This window comes from Zeugodacus cucurbitae, chromosome 5, assembly GCF_028554725.1.
Source record: "Zeugodacus cucurbitae isolate PBARC_wt_2022May chromosome 5, idZeuCucr1.2, whole genome shotgun sequence".
Classification (NCBI taxonomy): Eukaryota; Metazoa; Arthropoda; class Insecta; order Diptera; family Tephritidae; genus Zeugodacus; species Zeugodacus cucurbitae.
The window spans coordinates 12,669,090-12,687,695 of NC_071670.1; the positions used below are offsets into that span (position 1 = coordinate 12,669,090).

General features: G+C 32.7%; 1 protein-coding gene across 1 annotated transcript in view; it reads left to right on the forward strand.

Moving 5' to 3' along the window:
* LOC105218402 (ras GTPase-activating protein raskol) overlaps positions 1-9,920 on the forward strand; it is a 147,013-nt gene extending 137,093 nt beyond the window's left edge. The window contains exon 5 of the mRNA XM_011193964.3: positions 9,524-9,920. Within this exon, the coding sequence (XP_011192266.1) occupies positions 9,524-9,564 (41 nt within the window). The 3' untranslated portion in view covers positions 9,565-9,920. The remainder of the gene's footprint in view (positions 1-9,523) is intronic.
* The last annotated feature ends 8,686 nt before the right edge of the window (positions 9,921-18,606 follow it).

Below are 18,606 nucleotides of genomic sequence, written 5' to 3' on the forward strand. Positions count from 1 at the left end.
AGCTTCGAAAAAAACTGTCGTAAGCTTTTCAAAAGCCTTCGTATGATAGCTAAAAGCTTTTGTAAGCTTTCGTAAGTTTTGGAAATGCTGTCGTAAGATTGCTAAAGCTTTCGGAAGCTTCTCAAAAAAACTTTTTTAAGCTTTTCAAAAGCTTTCGTATAATAGTTAACCGCTTTCGTAAGCTTTCTAAAAGTTTCCTCAACTATCTACATACGAAATAGTTACCTTTGCACCACTCACACACACATATTTATTTGCGCCTTCCACTCAGCTACATCCATTTATGCTAATTACACTGTAAGTAGCTAGTAAAGTGGGTGCACAAAGTTCATTTCAGTAAATACTAGAGTTGCTGCTTCTTCGCCAACTGACAACGACATGATAATTTCATGTGCGTTACATGCAACCATTTGCAAGTTTTTCGTGTACTATACCAACCCACTTGTCGACCGTCGACGGTTACTGGCACTTACTAGGTTATGACTATACAAATGTAGGTGCATGTACGCACGCCCTCCGCACTTGTAACCAGTCTGTAGGGACTTCCATGCTTCACTTAATGGCAATTTGCCTGTAATTTACTGTGCTTTCATGGAAAAGTGGCAAGCATTTAAGTGCTGCAAGTATGTATGTGGCAATAGTAGTTATGGTTTTTGTGTTTCTTTTCTTATAGTTACTGCCTGCCTTAGCAGACTGCCGACGCAGCTACTTCACCTACATTTTTTAGAACGCATGCACACAAGCACACCCACTTACATACAAATAAACATATGTTGCATGTCAAGCGCTTTTGTGCGTGTAATTTACTGTTGCGGGTTTAAAGTTCGTTAGTTAACAATGTGGTAAGAGACTTTTAGAGCATTTTTTTTAATTTTTTTAATTGAAATTTTTGAAAGCGCCACTAAGTGTTGCAAGAGTATTGCACAAAATGTTACATATATGTGCGTATGTATGTATATATGGTATCCCATGGTTTTCTGGCAGATGGTTCACCGCCCTATGGCGTCATGCAGCTGGCGTCATTTTTGGTTACACTTCAGTGAGCAACCAAAATGCCCATATGGAGCTTATGTGGCAGCTATGGTGTTTTTAACCTAAACATATGTGCATTCATATGTACTTATATCTATGTATATATATGCGTTGTGACTTTAAAATATATGGAACTGTTTGTATGGACTCGTTGTTGTAGCACCAGCTCTTTGTCTACGCAGTTTTTCGGTGTGTCAGTGATTTAAGTCAGTTCCGCAACATCTCACTCATCCTTACAGTTGGAGCTCCGTTCTAGCTAATATAATCTTGGTCTCAGTACATTCTTCTGCTCTTCTTTACTGGCGTAGACACCGCTTACGTGATTATAACCGAGTTAACAACAACTCACCATTCGTTTTTTTCTTGTTGCTGTTTCTCATGGATAGATGATACCAAGTGCAGTCAGTTCCTTCTCCAACTGATCTTTCCAACTGCGTCCTTTCCTCTACCGCTGCTTCCGGGTGCATATACTGCATCGTATACTTTCAGAACTCGAGTATCCCCACTCAGCCGGGCAACATGTTCCAGCTAGCTTAGCCGCTGTTTCTTGATTCGCTGTACCATGTTAATGTCGTCGTATAACTCGTACAGCTCATAATTCCATCGACTGCTGGTATTCGCCGTTACCAATGTTTAAGAAACCATAAATCTTTTGCAAAACCTTACACTCGAAAACTCGTAATGCAGACTCATCGGTATAATAAGCGACTTGTAGAGTTTGGTTTTGCTCTGTGAGGAGTGAACTTCACTTCTCAATTCCCTACTCAGTCCAAAGACTTGTCCTCGCTCACTACCACACCCACAATCTTTCTTATGCAGTGAGGAAAAAAAACAGAACTAACGTCACAGTACCAAATATTCATATGTCCAATTTGAGCAGAATTCTTGAATGTTTGTAGCCTATGTATTCTAAAAATGGGTTTAGAAGAGCGTGGAAGCCTAGCAAAATATTAACAATATTAATTTTTACTCAAGTTACAGCTTACACTGACGGACAGACATCCGGATTTCAAATTTACTCGTCACCCTGATCACTTTGGTATATATGACTCTATATCTAACTCGTTTAGTTTTAGGTGTTACAAACAACCGTTATGTGAACAAAACTATAATACTCTCTTAGCAACTTTTGTGGCGAGAGTATAAAAATAGTAATGAAATACCAACTTCTTTGCGCCGCAATTCCAGCATTTGTCGTTTACAGCGCCAACACACCAGCCCCCATTGCGTTATTGCGTTAAAGTGGCAACTCACATGCAGAGCACTGCACAGACGCCACTGCCACCAAATTGCGTGCTTTTATTAGTTCGTCATTGCGACTGGCGGCTGTGGCGCATTTCACGCGCACGCCGTTAAAATATCTAGAGTGAGTGATGTATGGCCGGCCGCGCTCTGTTCGCATGATTTTCACTGACTGCATTTTTTCGCACATAATTTTTATTACATCGCGAAAATGAGCGCAAACACTTTGGTAGGGAAATATGTGTACTTGTATGTATGTAGTCTCAGAAGTGCAAATAATTACAAAAAAATTTTAAAACAAGAAATTTCTAAATCTGTTTGTAGCATAAACTTGTCGCCAATGAATCATTTGCTTCATGCGTATTTTGACTGCGGCAACAAATTAGCGTTGTAATCACTAGAGGGTTTGCAACAAAGTGGCTTAATACAAATCTTAAGTGAGTTTTTAGAAAGTAGCCAGAAAGTGTACTTTGATTATACGAAAGCATTGGAATTTTAACGGTCTCTAGTTTTACAAATACAGTTGAACTTCCCTAACTCGAGTCACCATAATCCTCCAAAAATTTTGAGTTAGAGCGACCTCGAGTTATGGAAGGAAATGTGTATGAAATTTTACTTCTATTGCCAATTCAAGAGTTCGAGTTATGGAGCTCTTCGAGTTATGTAAGTTCGAATTTTTCATTTCGAATATTTCATTTTAAAAATTTATTATGTATGGAACTCGATTTCTTTTGCATTGGCTTGTGACGCCTTCTTGTTGGAACCACATATCGTCTAAGTCCACATCATCCAATTTGGACCAAAATATTCGGTTATCATTGAGCGGTGTCGATTTCCATTCACTTGCCGGTCTTGATCATCACATGACGCCGCCGGCCCATAAACCTCACCAAACCGTAATTTTTTTTAGAATACAATGGTAACTCATGTAGTATGTGTGGATTGCTGCTTGACCAATAATGCAACGAAGCCATTAAGCCAGAAATGAGCCTCATCGCTGAAGATAATTTTTCGATGAAAATCCAGACCCTTCTCATGTTATTGCTCAGCCCAATTCACGAACATACGACGATTCTGGTGGTCAAGCGGCTTCAGTTCTTGCGTCAATTTTATCTTGTAAGGATTTAGGCTAAGATCTTTTCGCCAAATTCGCCACAACGACTTCACAAAGATGTCCAACGCTTGATAACGACGTGTGAGAGACTGATTTAGGTCTTCCTCAATTGATATGCCAGCGGCATTCTCTCACTGGCACGGGAACATTTTGTACTGTGCATGTGGATTCAAATTTTTCCACCAGACGCTCAATTTTTGATCTGACAGGACGATTATGACGACCATAAATTGGACGTAGCGCTCTTAAAGTTGAGACCAGTGACTCCAAATTTCGGTAGTAAATTTTAATATTTTCTACTTGGATGTCAAAAGCGCGGGAAAAATATGGAGTCATTTGCCGTCGCTATCGGTCGACTTTTATAGCGTCACTTTTGAAAAACCATTTAATAATATTATTATAATAAATTTTTCAAATATTTAATATTTGGTTATTATACCCTGAACATGGTATATTAAGTTTGTCATGAATTTTGTAACACCCAGAAGGAAGCGTCGGAGGCCCTATAAAGTATGTATATAAATAATCAGTATGTTGAACTGAGTCGATTTAGCCATGTCCTGTCTGCCTGTCTGTCTGTATATATACGAACTAATCCTTCAGTTTTTAAGATATCGTTTTGAAATTTTGCAGATGTTATTTTCTCTTCAAGAAGCTGCTCATTTGTCGGAACTGCCGACCACTATGTCATATAGCTGCCATACAAACTGAACGATCGGAATCAAGGACTTGTATAGAAAATTTTAGCATTTGACGTGGTATCTTCACGAAATTTGACATTGATTACTAATTCAAATTTTGTCATCGGATTCATGTTCACACCTCTCTATATACATTTATACTATACTGAGATGTTACTGATACTTGTCTTCACACTTACCATGTTACCCAAGCATTTTATCAGAAGTACAAAATTAGAAAAAATCTTAATTTGCTTGTTAAACAGCAAATACTTACATAGGTTTCTACAATTTCACACTTGCTTGACTGCGTATGAATTCCCTACTTCATCCGCTGGGACTCAGCCCTCTAGTAAATTTATTGCTACACATGTGACGATGTTTAAGGTGTGTTCACATTGAAGATTGTACACCAAGATTGAAAGCTAGTATGTCTGCGATTTTATAATTGAGACATTCAGTACTTTTCTTTGTTATATTAGAACCGTTTACTGCTCATATACATTCACATTTTTGTAGCAATCAACGATGCAATAACCAAGTCGCGTTTATTGTCACATAGTGTGTACACACCTTAAACATAATGCTACAAATTGCGCATAAATGTGTGCGAATGTGGCAACAACACAACAACCGCGCGCCACTTCTAGTGCTACAAAGTATTTCCGTACTTCATACTGAATTGCCAAAAAAGAAAAATTTGTTGGCAGGAAAAATGCCATGAACTTGCGTGAAGTGGCATGGAAAAATTGTGCACAGCAGCAAACATAAATATATGTACGTATCTATGTATTTATGTAACGCGTTTGGAGGCCATTTTCTGATATTTTTGAGCGTTGGGGTATTGAACTTGAAAATTTATTTATGTTACTTAAATTTTTTAAATTTTATTTTTTGGTGACAGTGTTGCATGGCTACTATGGAAAATTAGTTTGTAGTTTGTTGAGCACATAAAATTTAGTTAGTTTAGGGAAAATAAATTAGCATAAATTGTTGTATTATGAAATTATTACTTTTTATACTCTCGCAACAAAGTTGCTGAAGAGGGATTTATAGTTTTGTTCACATAACGGTTGTTTGTAACACCCAAAACTAAACGAGTTAGATATAGGATTATATATACCAAAGTGATCAGGGTGAAGAGTGGAGTTCAAATCCGAATGTCTGTCTGTCTGTCCGTCCGTCCGTCCGTCTGTGCAAGCTTTAACTTGAGTAAAAATTAAGATATCTTGATGAAACTTGGCACACTTATTTCTTGGCACCATAAGAAGGTTGCTTTCGAAAATGAGCAAAATCGGACCACTGCCATGCCCACAAAATGGCGAAAACCGAAAACACATAAATTGCCATAACTAAGCCATAAATAAAGCTATGGAAATAAAATTTGGTATGAAGGATCGCACTATAAAGGGGCATATTTGGATGTAATTTTTTTAGGGAAGTGGGCGTATCCCCGCCCCAAAATAGGTTTTTTGTAAATATCTCGCAAACCAATAAAGCTATATAAACCAAACTTTCTGCAGTCGTTTCATCCACTTCTTAATACAGTCCAGAAATGAACGAAATTTTACTTTTTATATTTTTTTAATATTTATTTTTATATATTTTTACCTATCTTTTTAGGAAATCCATTTATTGCTTCAAAAAAATGTTTTAATTTTTTCTTTTTTAATTTTTTTTATTATTAGTTTTTATTTTTTTTACTTTATTTAAATATTTATTTGAATTTTTTTTATTAGTTTTAAATATTTATTTGTATTTTTTTAATTTTTTATAATTTTCATTAAATATTATTTTTAATATATATTTTCTAATTTTTAATTATTTTTAATCCTTATCATTTTTTAAATATAAATTTTTGTTTTACTTCTTTTATTTTTTTTTATTATTAGTTTTTATTTTTTTTACTTTATTTGAATATTTATTTTAATTTTTCTTATTAGTTTCAAATATTTATTTGTATTTTTTTAATTTTTTTTTAATTCTTTATAATTTTCATTAAATATTATTTTTAATATGTGAAAAAATGAGAAAATATTTTTAATTATTTTTAATCCTTATCATTTTTTTTAATATAAATTTTTGTTTTACTTTTTTATTTTTTTTTATTTCTATTTTTATATTTTTAATGTTTTTTTACATATTTTTTAAGAAAGCCGTATAAAATGCTTAATTTGTTTGGTTGCAATTACATAGTTAGATTAGGGAAAAGCTCAAAAATATTTAAATTATTATTTTTATTGTAAGTTTTTTTAATTTTTTAATTTAAAATATTTTTTTTAAATTTTTTTTTAGTTTTTTAATATTTTTTTTTGTATTTTTCCTTTTTAATTTCTTATAGTTTTTTTTGTATTTTTCTTTTTTAATTTTATTTAAGTTTTTCTTTTTTTTTTGTGTTTTTAATTTCATTCAGATTATTTTTATAGATATTTTTAAGAACCCATATAAAAGTACTTAGTTTTTTTGAAAAATACTTTCTTAGCGGTCTAATTTTTTTAAATTTTTTAATTTTTTAAAACTTTTTTGTTTATACTTTTTATTCTATTTTTAATTTTTCACATATTTCTGTACTTAATTTTTTTGGTAACTAATTTTTTTAATTTTTTTTATATTTTCATTTAAATTATATTTTTACTTTCTCTCATATATTTCTTCCAAATAGAAGTGCTTAATTTTGGGCACACACTTTTGGTGCTCCAAAAAAGTTTTTTTTTTTTTTTTAAACATTAAAAAATCTCTATCTATTTTTATGCTTATGTCATGGTATTTTTAAGCACCCACATGAATTTCACTGCTCCTATCCACATGTTTATTTGTCTACATGAGTATATCCGCTTGGCTTATGAGATTTTATAATATCTAGCTATGATTTTGCGCGTAATTTCCGAATGCTCTATATACATATGTACATATGTATGTTTACTATAAACATACATAACAACAACAATATACTAAATTTTTTGGCAAATTGAAAATTTGCTTATTTAGAAAATTTATAAATAAAACGCACAGTTATGGTGTACGCAATAAAATATAAATTAATACATTTTTACTTTGATATATAATATATGTATATAAGGTGTCAGAATTTGGTTTAAAGTGTTGGCAAAAAGTTTAATGCTAGTTTCTATACAAAAAAATAAAAATAAACCCCGTATTAAACTGAATGCACCGTTAGCGACCTAACGACTGTTTACTGGCATTTTTTTTTATTTTACCGCTAAATTTGCTTAATTTTTGTGCTTTCTATGTCAATTTACGCATTCCAGTTATGTTAGCTTACGCTAGTTGAGCCACTAGCTCGGCATAGTTCTCACGTGCGGCTTTCTCTGCACCAATTGGTTGTAAACTATTTACACGATATGCCTTCTTCATGGTGCTTCATGAATCCGAATAGCTGCTTGTCCACAAATTGCCTTAATTTTTGTTGTAGAATGTTCACAATTTTCAACAGATTTATATAAAATATTTTTTATAAATTTCTGTGTCTGAAATATTTGAAAATACCCCAAAATCGTTTGAACTTCCAACATGTCTTAAATCCGATCGTTCCTTTACTGAACTCGTAATATGTGGAAGCCTGGACTGATTTCAACTATTTTTGCCACCAAGATTATTTTAGAATTTACGTTCACTTTATTTTCCCATAAGATATCTCACATATTAACCGATATATATGATATAAAGTTCACCGGAAGTTTGAAAATCCGTATATGAGTGACTAGCAGAAGTACCTGATTTTGCCCACTGTTGTAAGAAACACAAATTCTTTGAATTTCTTTAGAATAACTGAGAGCTCTAACGATTTTTCAATAAAAAATTAGCCACTTTGAAAAATTATAGTCCGATTTAACCGATTTTTTTAGAAGAGCGATGTCACATAAAGTGTAAAGTGAACGAATGGGATAAGCTTCAAAATTGTGTTATACGGAAAGTAGGCGTGGTTGTGAATCAATATCGCCCATTTTCAAACTATACTATTGGGATGCCAAGGAAGTGTTACTAACCTAATTTAGTTGAAGTGTTACTAACCTAATTTCGTTGAACTTGGTCGAGGAGTTCCTGAATTATGGTTTTTGACCCATAAGTGGGGGGCGCTACGTTCATTTTTACCATAAAATTTGGGGCTTTTAGTGTTTTTCTAAATTAAGTTTTAAAGGACTTTAGTTAGTTATTACAAAAAAACTTAAAATAGTTCGGGCCACGCTGACTTCCCCAAAAAAAATTTCATCCAAAAAATGTCCTCCAAAATTTATGGCTTAGTTATAGCACTTAGCTTTTTGATTCACGTCATTTTGTGGGCAAGGTCCATATCTGTGCAATATATTGCGAGAGTATAAAAAGACTCTGTGCCGAGATAAATTCTTCGGACAGACTGCGGTCTAGAGTGGTGGAACTTACTTTGCTCGAGATTACTGTTAAAAATATACTAAAAAGTAGAAGCAAGGGTTGTTCCTTTTCAGGATTCACAACTTTTTTAAATAAACAAAAAAATTATTTGTTAAAGATTATCGCTTTCAAATGTTGGGCCTAAGCATTGAATCCGTTTCGATCTAAAACTGTATCGAAAATAAAATTTACGATCACATTGATCTCACTTACCGACGCGATAAATTACATTCCGTCTCTAATAGATGTCGCTAATTTCAAAATCATTGAATCCGCAAAATTGAAAATTTTGGTCGAAATCTATCCGTTGATGAGTGAGTTGCGGAAATTTAAAAGAAGTAAACCATTTGAACGTTTTTATGTAAACAATGACTGATGACGGACGAAATTATATTTTACATTGTTATTTTAGAGACAAGAGACGAAAACACACTAACAAAAATAAATTTAAGGTGTTTAAAAGCGAAAAAAGTTTCGCAATAGGTAAACGTTGTAGGCTCTTCCATTTAGGACAAAACTGAATGAAATAAAATGTGATAAATCATCAAAATTAACAAAAAACATACAATGCATATCTAAAACAGTGGGTGGGCCCTTCATTTAAGTAAATTTCAGTTCACTCGATGAGGAGGTCAGTTTTAACTATTTTTTAAACGAAGCAAAAAGTACAGACCTTCTTGGTCTTTATCAAATTTCCCGATTTGTTGATAAAAGTCGATAAAACAGTTTTACGTTCTCACTTTTTGGTAATCGACAGAGTGAATGATTGCATGAAAATTTTCGATCGAAAATTTTTATCATATCGAAATCGAATTCGCTGCGGATTCAATGATTAAGCCTATTAAATATACAAATCTACGGATGCCTGTCGTTTACCTTTGAGTTGTTGGAATATAATTTTTTTTGTGTATAGAATTGTCTTTCGTTGCTCAGACTGTGAACAGGTAAAGATCAGTCAATGTTGTGAAGTTGTAAGCTCTCTTCCAGTCCAGCTACTTTGGGTACAGATTCCAGCTCGTCGAAAATTTGGCACTTAATGATTAAATGAATTTCTTCTACTTTACAGCAAGCGATACACCGAAAAGTGTGCAAATAAAAGTCAGCTGAGTGCTAAACAGTGATGCCAAAAAGCAACAAATATATAACGGTATTAAAGTTGTATATAATAATATAAAAAAAAATTCTCGATATAACGGTACTAAAGAAGAATACACGCTTAGAGCAAATATACGTGAAATATAAAGTAATTAAAGAATTGATATAGAACGTAACGTAGTAACGAAACCAAAAAATGCAACTCTGAAAAAATATTTAAAAACAAAATTTAAAAATAATAATTTAAAAAAATAAAAAAAATATCTAAAAATTAAGTAAATTGAAAATTTATTCGCACATACTACAACAACATTTAGTCAACATACCAAAATACACACACACACGCAAAAAAAAATAAACAACAACAACCAAAATGAACTGCGTCGCAATACCACCACCGGAAGAGAAACATCAACCGACATTGCAAATAATGCACAACGAACTGGTATTGCCAACATCACACGCGCAGGCACCGGATGTCAACAATTGCAGCAGCAGCAACAACAGCAGCGGCAGCGGCAATCCGTCGAAAACGCAATCGCTGCAACGTACCACACACCTGTATTGTCGTTCTTTGGAAAAGGAACGCGGCGATCGGCGCACTTCGTCGCGCGGTTTAGCTTCGTGTTTGCGCGGCGAACGCGATGAATTCGGCGGTGATTATCGTGAGTTGCGTCCGCGTGCGCAACAAATTGATTTGCTGCCAACAGTTATGATTAGTCACGGTGGTGCGGGTAGCTGCAGCGTTGTTGGGGATAATGTGGCCGCAACCACGTCTGGTGCTGCCAGTAATGGTGCGTTAGAGTCGAACAATATCGATGCGACGAGTGGCAGGTGTAAGTGTAAACATGCATAAATTTATTTAACTGTTGTATAATGTGGCACGACAACTGTCACTTAGACAGCTGTCAAAACGAATTGATAACGGTAAAATAATGTTAATTAATTGCCGTTGAATGCGTGAATTATGTATGTACAAAAAAACTACGAAAAAAATTTTAATTGAAAATTCACATTTTATTTTTAAATTTACTAAGTAAAAATAATTAATTTTTTAAATTAAAAAATAATTTCATTCTTTTTTTTTAATTTTTTTAAAGTTATTGATTATTTTTTTAATTTAATTTTTTAAATTAAAAAATAATATTTTTGTTACAAAAAAATCTCCTGGCAACACTCTTCAAAATGAATCAATTTCTCATTATAATAATTTCATATAATAATAAGTAACTTTTAATACTTTAATACAACTTTATGTTGAAATAATTTCAATTTTTTATCAAAATACATGGCAACCCTATACAACATATAAAGCACTTTTTATAAGTAGAATCGCTTAAGCGCTTATTTAATTTAAACCCAATTAGGGTAATATACCCCACTAACAACAAATTGCTAAATATTTGAAATTTAGTTGGCAACTCTGCACAAAATATAATAAAAAAATCCTTAAATAATTAAAAAAAATATTGTCACTTTCAATATTTTAATGTTATAATTCAGCTTATAAAATTTTATTGCTCAAAAGTAATTTTTGAATAGGAAATGTGGCAACTCTATGTATAAAAAATAATGCTAAATCACGTTATTCACATACACCTTTTTTATTATTTTTTTATTTCATTTTTATTCATTGCAATAATTATAATAAAACTTGTACTGAAAAACTTTAAATGTGGCAACTCTGGGTAAAAAAATACGCAAATCTCTTACGCAGAAGTTGTCTTTAAAATCCACTTTTTGAATTCAGCTTATAAAATTTTATTGCTCAAAAGTAATTTTTGAGTAGAAAATGTGGCAACTCTATGTATAAAAAATAATACTAAATCACGTTATTTACAACCTTTTTTATTACTTTTTTATTTCATTTTTATTCATTGCAATAATTATAATAAAACTTGCACTGGAAAATTTTAAATGTGGCAACACTGGGTAAAAAAAATACGCAAATCTCTTACGCAGAAGTTGTCTTTAAAATCCACTTTTTAAATTTAGAAAATTTAAATATTTTATTTTTTTTTTAACATATGTGGCAACCCTGTTGATGCTAATGCATATGTCAGTATATTATGTATCAGCGTTCAACGTACTCGCGTATATCTTAATAACCGCATAAGTATGATTTCACGCATACAAAACAGTTGACAGCACAATGAGCGACTGCGTCAGCCTGTTTATTCAAATTGCTTTTCCACATTTGGCATGCAGCCGGCAAGACACAAAAAAATCTGTAAAATACCGAATCAATAATTTTGCAATGAGTTCATCGCGAATTAATAATTTTTGAACGAAATAGAAAATAAAAAATTTTTAACCATAATTTAATAAAAAAAAATTAGTATATGAAAATATAGAAACACTTGTAAAAATAAAATTAAATAGTCAAAAATAAAAGTATTAGTAAAACTAAATAAATAAATATAAAATAAAAATATTAAACATTTTAGAAAACAAAATATAATTTATTAAAAAAATTATGAAAAAATAAATAAAATAAAGTAGTTAAAAAAATAAAATTATACAAATATAAATAATTAATAAATTATAAAAAAAAAACATTTTCTTAAAAACACAATTAAATTATAAATTTTCAACTCGAAATTTACAATTAAATATTTTCTAAAATAAAATACATATGTTTGTGTGTATAACAGTTAAAGTAAAAAATATTTAATTTAAAAGAAATACTTAAAAAAATATATTTACTTTCAAAAATTTTGAAATTGAAAAATATTAATTTTTTCAATCTAAATTATTAATGGCTTTTTTACCAAAAAAATTTAAAAAAAATCTTCTTTTTCAAATCAAAATTAATGGTTTTTTCCCATTAAAAAAAAAACAACAGTACTTTCAAAAATATTTTGATTATAAAAACATTAATTTTTGAAATAAATGGCTTTTTTTCCAAAAAAAAAAAATAAAAAAAGAATTAATTTCAAAAATATTTTGAATATAAAAGTAATTTAATAATAATTTTGACTTAATAATTAAAAAAAAAGTTTTTAAAATACTTAAAATATAAGAAATTAAAAAATAATAATTTCGATTTTTTTTAAATATTTTTTATACATAAATCATTTTTTTAAATACATATTTTTTGTTAATGAATAAAAGTTTTTTTTGATTTAAATATTTTTTTGAAATTTTTTTCTATTTAAATTTTTATAATAAATATAAAATGAATAAAAAATTTCAAAAATTCATCTATAAAACGAAATTTTTGAAATATATATTAATAAACAGCGTTAAAGAATAAAATATGTAAATTTAAATAAAAGATTAAAATAATAAATAATAAAAAAATTTAAATTATTTTATTTTATTAAAAAATTATACTTTTTATAAAAAATAGTTAATTTTCAACAATTGCAATAAAATTTATTAAAAAAATAAATAAATAATAAATTATTTTTATACAAAATAATAAAATAAATAAATTTAATTGCATATTTAATTAAAAATTAAAATGGTTTTATTTTATTAAAAAAATTATAATAAAAAAAAATAGTTAATTTCAACAATTGCAATAAAAATTTTAATAAAAATAAAATATTTTTTTTTTTTAAATCAGAAATTAATATATTTTATTTAATGAAAAAATTCAGTAAAAATTATGATTTTTAAACTTTTTAAACAAATAAAAGCGCTAATTGCCTCAATTTTAAATTTATATTCAAATAAATCTATTCATTACATTAAAAATATTTTTCAATAAAAAAAATTTTTAATTTAAAAAATTAATATAAATTAAAATTTAGCTACAAATAATATACAAATAATTTTGTAAATAAAAAAGGTATAAATATGTGATTAAAAAAAATTGCAAAAAATTTAAAAAAAATTTAAAATTTAACAGTAAATATTTACAATATTGAAATTAGTCTAAGCATTCCAACTTTTGCTTGCAATCACAGGCAATTATTCAGCGCACAAATAAAAACAATTTAATGCAATTATCTTCCGCATGAACTAAAAACTAAGAACTTAGCATATATTTACAAATTTACGCTTTGGCTGCTGCCAAAATTTTTTGATGACCCAATTTTATCGCAACTGCCAGCTGTGGTTTGATGTAGGCGGAAATAAACATTTGCTTTATATTTACCTATATATACTTACGTATATATATCAATACATACATATATACGGAGAGCCTTGTGAGATATCTATAAAGCGTTGGCCACACTACTAATTGCATCAAATATTTCCATGAACTTCAGAGACGGTCTTTCGCTGTCTTTGAGCTCCATACCAGTTTCATCTTGCCTTTTTATTGCTTCCGGGACGTCAATTCACGACTATCACAGTTGGCCCCTTCAAAGCCGCACTTCTGAAGCGCGAACTGCACCCACTATTTCTTCCTCGACAACTCACTAATAAGTCCTACAGACCAAAATCTTCAGTGACAGCACCACATTTAAGTTAGTCAAAGCTTAAATTTAATTGAAACTAATTGCAACGTCGACATTTCCTCATTTCTCTGTCAGCAACTGTGTTAACAATTGTTAATAGGCAACAATAACAACAACAACAATGTGTAATAAACATTTACCAATGACTTGTTAAACAATTATATACGTAAGTTTGTATGTACATATGTATGCGTTTAGTAAATTTCCCAAATTGTGGCATGAGGTAATCGTAACAAAATGAAAAAGAAAAGCAACTTGTAAAGACTTGTCACGTTCACGATTTCTCCGATATATATAAAATATACGCTCACTAACTTATAGGCTATGAGCATCCCTCTTACACCTCTAAAATTTACCGTACACTTGCTACTTGACTTTGGAATCATTACAAACACTTCGAAATATGAAAACTGTCATCGCTTGTCACATTTATTGTCAACTCTTCCGGGGTCTTTCGATACTGAATATTGGAATACTAGAAGGTGATCGTTTGGATCTCTAGTCGATTTTTGGAATTTGTCACGATTTTATGCTACCACTTCAGTTTCATCTTTAGCAATCTCTTTCCCGGGCGTTGACTCACTAAAAATATTATTTATCTGGCTTTAGTATACTTCCGGATCACGTAGGATATAGCAAAGTAGTCTTATATCTTGAGATAAAAATCGTATTATCTGAAAAACTTTGGTTATCTGAGACGATTTTTCAAAAATTTCGTCTGCATTCAATGGACTTAAGGTCGTCCTGAGAATGGCTATTCGGTATTATTTCTAGTCTTAAACGTCGTGTTTAACGACATACAGCGAAACCTGCGACATCATACATCAGATTATACGATTGTATGTATGTATGTGATTGGCGTTGCAACCGTTTAGCCGGTTATAGCCGAATCGACGATAGTGCGCCACCTCTCTCTCTCCTTCACAGTTCGACGCCAGTTGGAGATCCCAAGTGTAACCAGGTCGCTCTCCACCTGGCCCCTCCAACGGAGTGGAGGCCTTCCCCTTCCTCGCCTTCCTCCGGCGGGTACTGCATCGAACACTTTCATGGCTGGAGTGTTTTCGTCCATTCGGTCAACATGACCTAGCCAGCGTAGCCGCTGTCTTTTTATTCGCTGAACTATGTCAATGTCGTCGTATAACTCGTACAGCTCATCGTTCCATCGTCTGCGGTATTCGCCGTTGTCAATGTTCTGAGGACCATAAATCTTGCGCAAAATTTTCCTCTCGAAAACTCCTAGTCTCATCTGATGTTGACATCGTCCAAGCTTCTGCACCGTAAAGCAGGACGGGAATGATAAGCGACTTGTAGAGCTTGATTTTGGTTCGTCGAGAGAGGACTTTTACTGTTCAATTGCCTACTCAGTCCAGGTGCTACCTGTTGGCAAGAGTTATTCTGCGCTGGATTTCGAGGCTGACTTTGTTCTTGTTGTTGATGCTGGTTCCCAGGTATACGAAATTATCTACGACCTCGAAGTTATGACTGTCAACAGTGACGTGGGAGCCAAGACGCGAATGCACCGACTGTTTGCTTGATGACAGGAGATATTTCGTCTTGTCCTCATTCACCTCAAGACCCATTCGCTTCGCCTCCTTATCCATGCGGGAAAAAGCAGAACAAACGGCGCGGTTGTTGCTTCCGATGATATCAATATCATCGGCGTACGCCAGGAGCTGTACACTCTTGTAGAAGATTTTACCAGATTATACGATTATCAGTAAAAATTTACTGGGTAACGGTTTCAAGCTTTTGGTCTCACAGTGACTTAGACTTAGAGTCCAAATACTTAGAATTTGGGTGTTGATCCCCATGAAACCGTGGTTATAAGCACTTGCTTTTTTTTGTCCTTTGTTAACCGTTTCTATATAAAAACTGATGTTTATGGCTTTTCGAGGAAATTTTCCAGACATGCCACTACATACAATAACAAGACCAACACCTGCAGTCAACCGTTAAATTATCGTGTCTGCTTAGTCATGCTATGCTATTACTTTGTGTATATATTTCGAATTTTTTCGTACTTGGCGCATTTTTAGCGAGCAATTTATTTTTAAGTTTTATTAACACGGTTCTTCTTTATTGTTGTTGTTATTGTTTAGTTTTTCTTTATACCCAACGGCAAGGCGTGTGCGTCTTTTAATTATTCCACCATATGCTGGCGATTTTCTTTTATATCAGTCTGTGAATGTGTTGTTGTTTGGATTAAGGCCAATGCAGACTTCAAGTTTTGCAGAATGCGCAACATATTTGTGTGGTTCATATTCATATTCATTTAGAGCATATACATAAATACATCTGTATCTACCGGCACAGTGATCCTATTGCGATATAAAAGTGATCAAAGTTGGCGTAGGTACCGTTTTTCGATTATAGACGAATCAATTATAGCGTTCCATATACTTCTATGTATCTAGCAGTTCAACGCGAATTGGAAATCCCAATTGAAATATGGTCGCTCTATACCTGACCTTTCCAACAGAGTGGAGGTCTTCCGCTTCCTCGGCTACCATCAGCTAGTACTGCATCGAACACTTTCAAAGCTGGAGTGCTTTCGTCCATTCGGACAACATGACCTAGCCGCTGTCAAAAATTTAAAGAACAATAAATCTTGCGAAGAACTTTGCGAACTCATAGTGCCGGAGCATGGGATCATGTGTAGCAGTTCACACAAGTGAGCCAAGTTTTTTATTGCCATTCACATGGGTGTGACCAAAAACGATTCTTCTCCATATGTTTCAAGCAGCTCACAACTTCCGATCTCCTCTTAATGTGAATAATCAATAGAACCTAAACTAATTTTTCTGGTCTTTCGGATATTAAATCGAAATCCCATCCATCCAAGTAAGATCTAAAATCTTGATTTTTTCCAAAACTTGCCTTAAAGCACAGACGATTTTATACGCACATTTATTGAGTTGGCAATACTGTGTATTATCATTCTACTTTGCCTCATTTGCTCGCCGCTTTCATATGCGCTTATATATTACCGTTATAAATTGAAGATTTTATGAGTTTTTCAATTTTGTTTTTTGCTTTACAGCCAACAGCTGGCACTCATCTGCCAATCAGAAATATTTGAAACGTTAGTGTTAGTGCTAGTAAATAATGAATAGCTATCGGCCCACTGACCATTGTAAGTACAATTGCAAGCGCTAACGCTTTTACTGGGGCTCACGGTTTATCATTGAACGCGTCTATGACCTGACTCTTAAAGGGGGTTTTTGTGTTGCATGCGCCCGTTTGCACTGCTTAAATGGCACAAATAAAATAATTAAGAAAATCGTTGTTTATACATGCGGCATGCGTGTTCTCAATGCATGAATAAATAGAACTGCCGTCTTAGTGTGGACCCGATTTTATTGGTTGACCTCATGCTATTAACGTTCCAACAGCTCGTCTAAAGCATTTGTTTATTTGCTCAGTAGCTTTTAGCCGATGCTGTTGTTTCCTTTTCATTGGGAATCTTTTTTTTTATATGGTGGGTCGCAAACCCTACGCACAACCGCATAAGCGAGTTTCGCCTTCTCACTTTAGCTCGCCTCCAAACGGATGTCTGTTGGCTACCCGGAGGATCTAAAGCCGGAAGTCGTGAGCTGCTTCAGCCATATGCAAAATAATCGTTCCTGGCCACTCTCAAGTGAATGGCAGTCAGAAAATTTCTCCACTTCCGTGAACTTCTATACATGACTCCATCCTCCATCCTTATTCTCCAATGAGATGGCACTAGGAGTTTTCGAAAGATAGATTTTGCGGAAGATTTATGGTCCCTTGAACATAGACAACGGTGAATTGTATGAGTTATTCGACTAGTTCAGCGAATACAAAAACATCGGTTACACTAGCTAAGTCATGTTGTTCGAATGGACGAAAGCGCTCGAGCTTTGAAAGTGTTCAATACAGTTTCTGCTGGTGGATGCCGAGGAAGTCCTCCGCTCCGTTGGAAAGACCAAATGGAGAAGGGCCTGGCTGCACTTGGGATTCACAATTGGCGCGTAGGCACCAGTTAAAAAGAAGAAGCTTTTATAAATAAATGATATCTGCTCAAAGAAATGAATGAAGAAACTGTCGTAGTTTCTGCAATACAACATTTTCACTGAATTCTTTTAGTATGAGTTTCCATGAATACTACTATTATAAAGAGGAAAGATTTGTAAGTCTTTTGTATTGAATAAACTCAAAAACTACCGTGCCGATTTTCTTCCTTTGGAAAGCTACGTTCACCCTGAGTAACATAGGCTATATTTATTGCTCGAATCTTAACTTTTAAGAAATAGTTCCCAGGTGAGGATACTCCGTGATGGAGAATCTTAATTTGAAACTGAAAATCGCATGCAAGTCATTCTCTTCGCATCGCAATCCCGTGCGAAGTCGAAGCGGTCTGCTAGTGTAATATAAATAAATTGTATTTCCATAGGTTCTTATTATCAAAGGTTCTTCCACATTCCAAGATGAAGCCGTTTATCATCTATGTCATTCTGTGGCTTCTTACAACTTTAGATCAACAATGCCTCGACCTTCGAGTGTAGCTGTAACATGAGAAGGCTTCTCTGAGTGTGGGTCTAATATGAGAAAGTTTTACATAAACCTCATCAACCATTTCCTCAACTTCAAATTATAACTTTACCGTTTCAAAAAAAGGGCC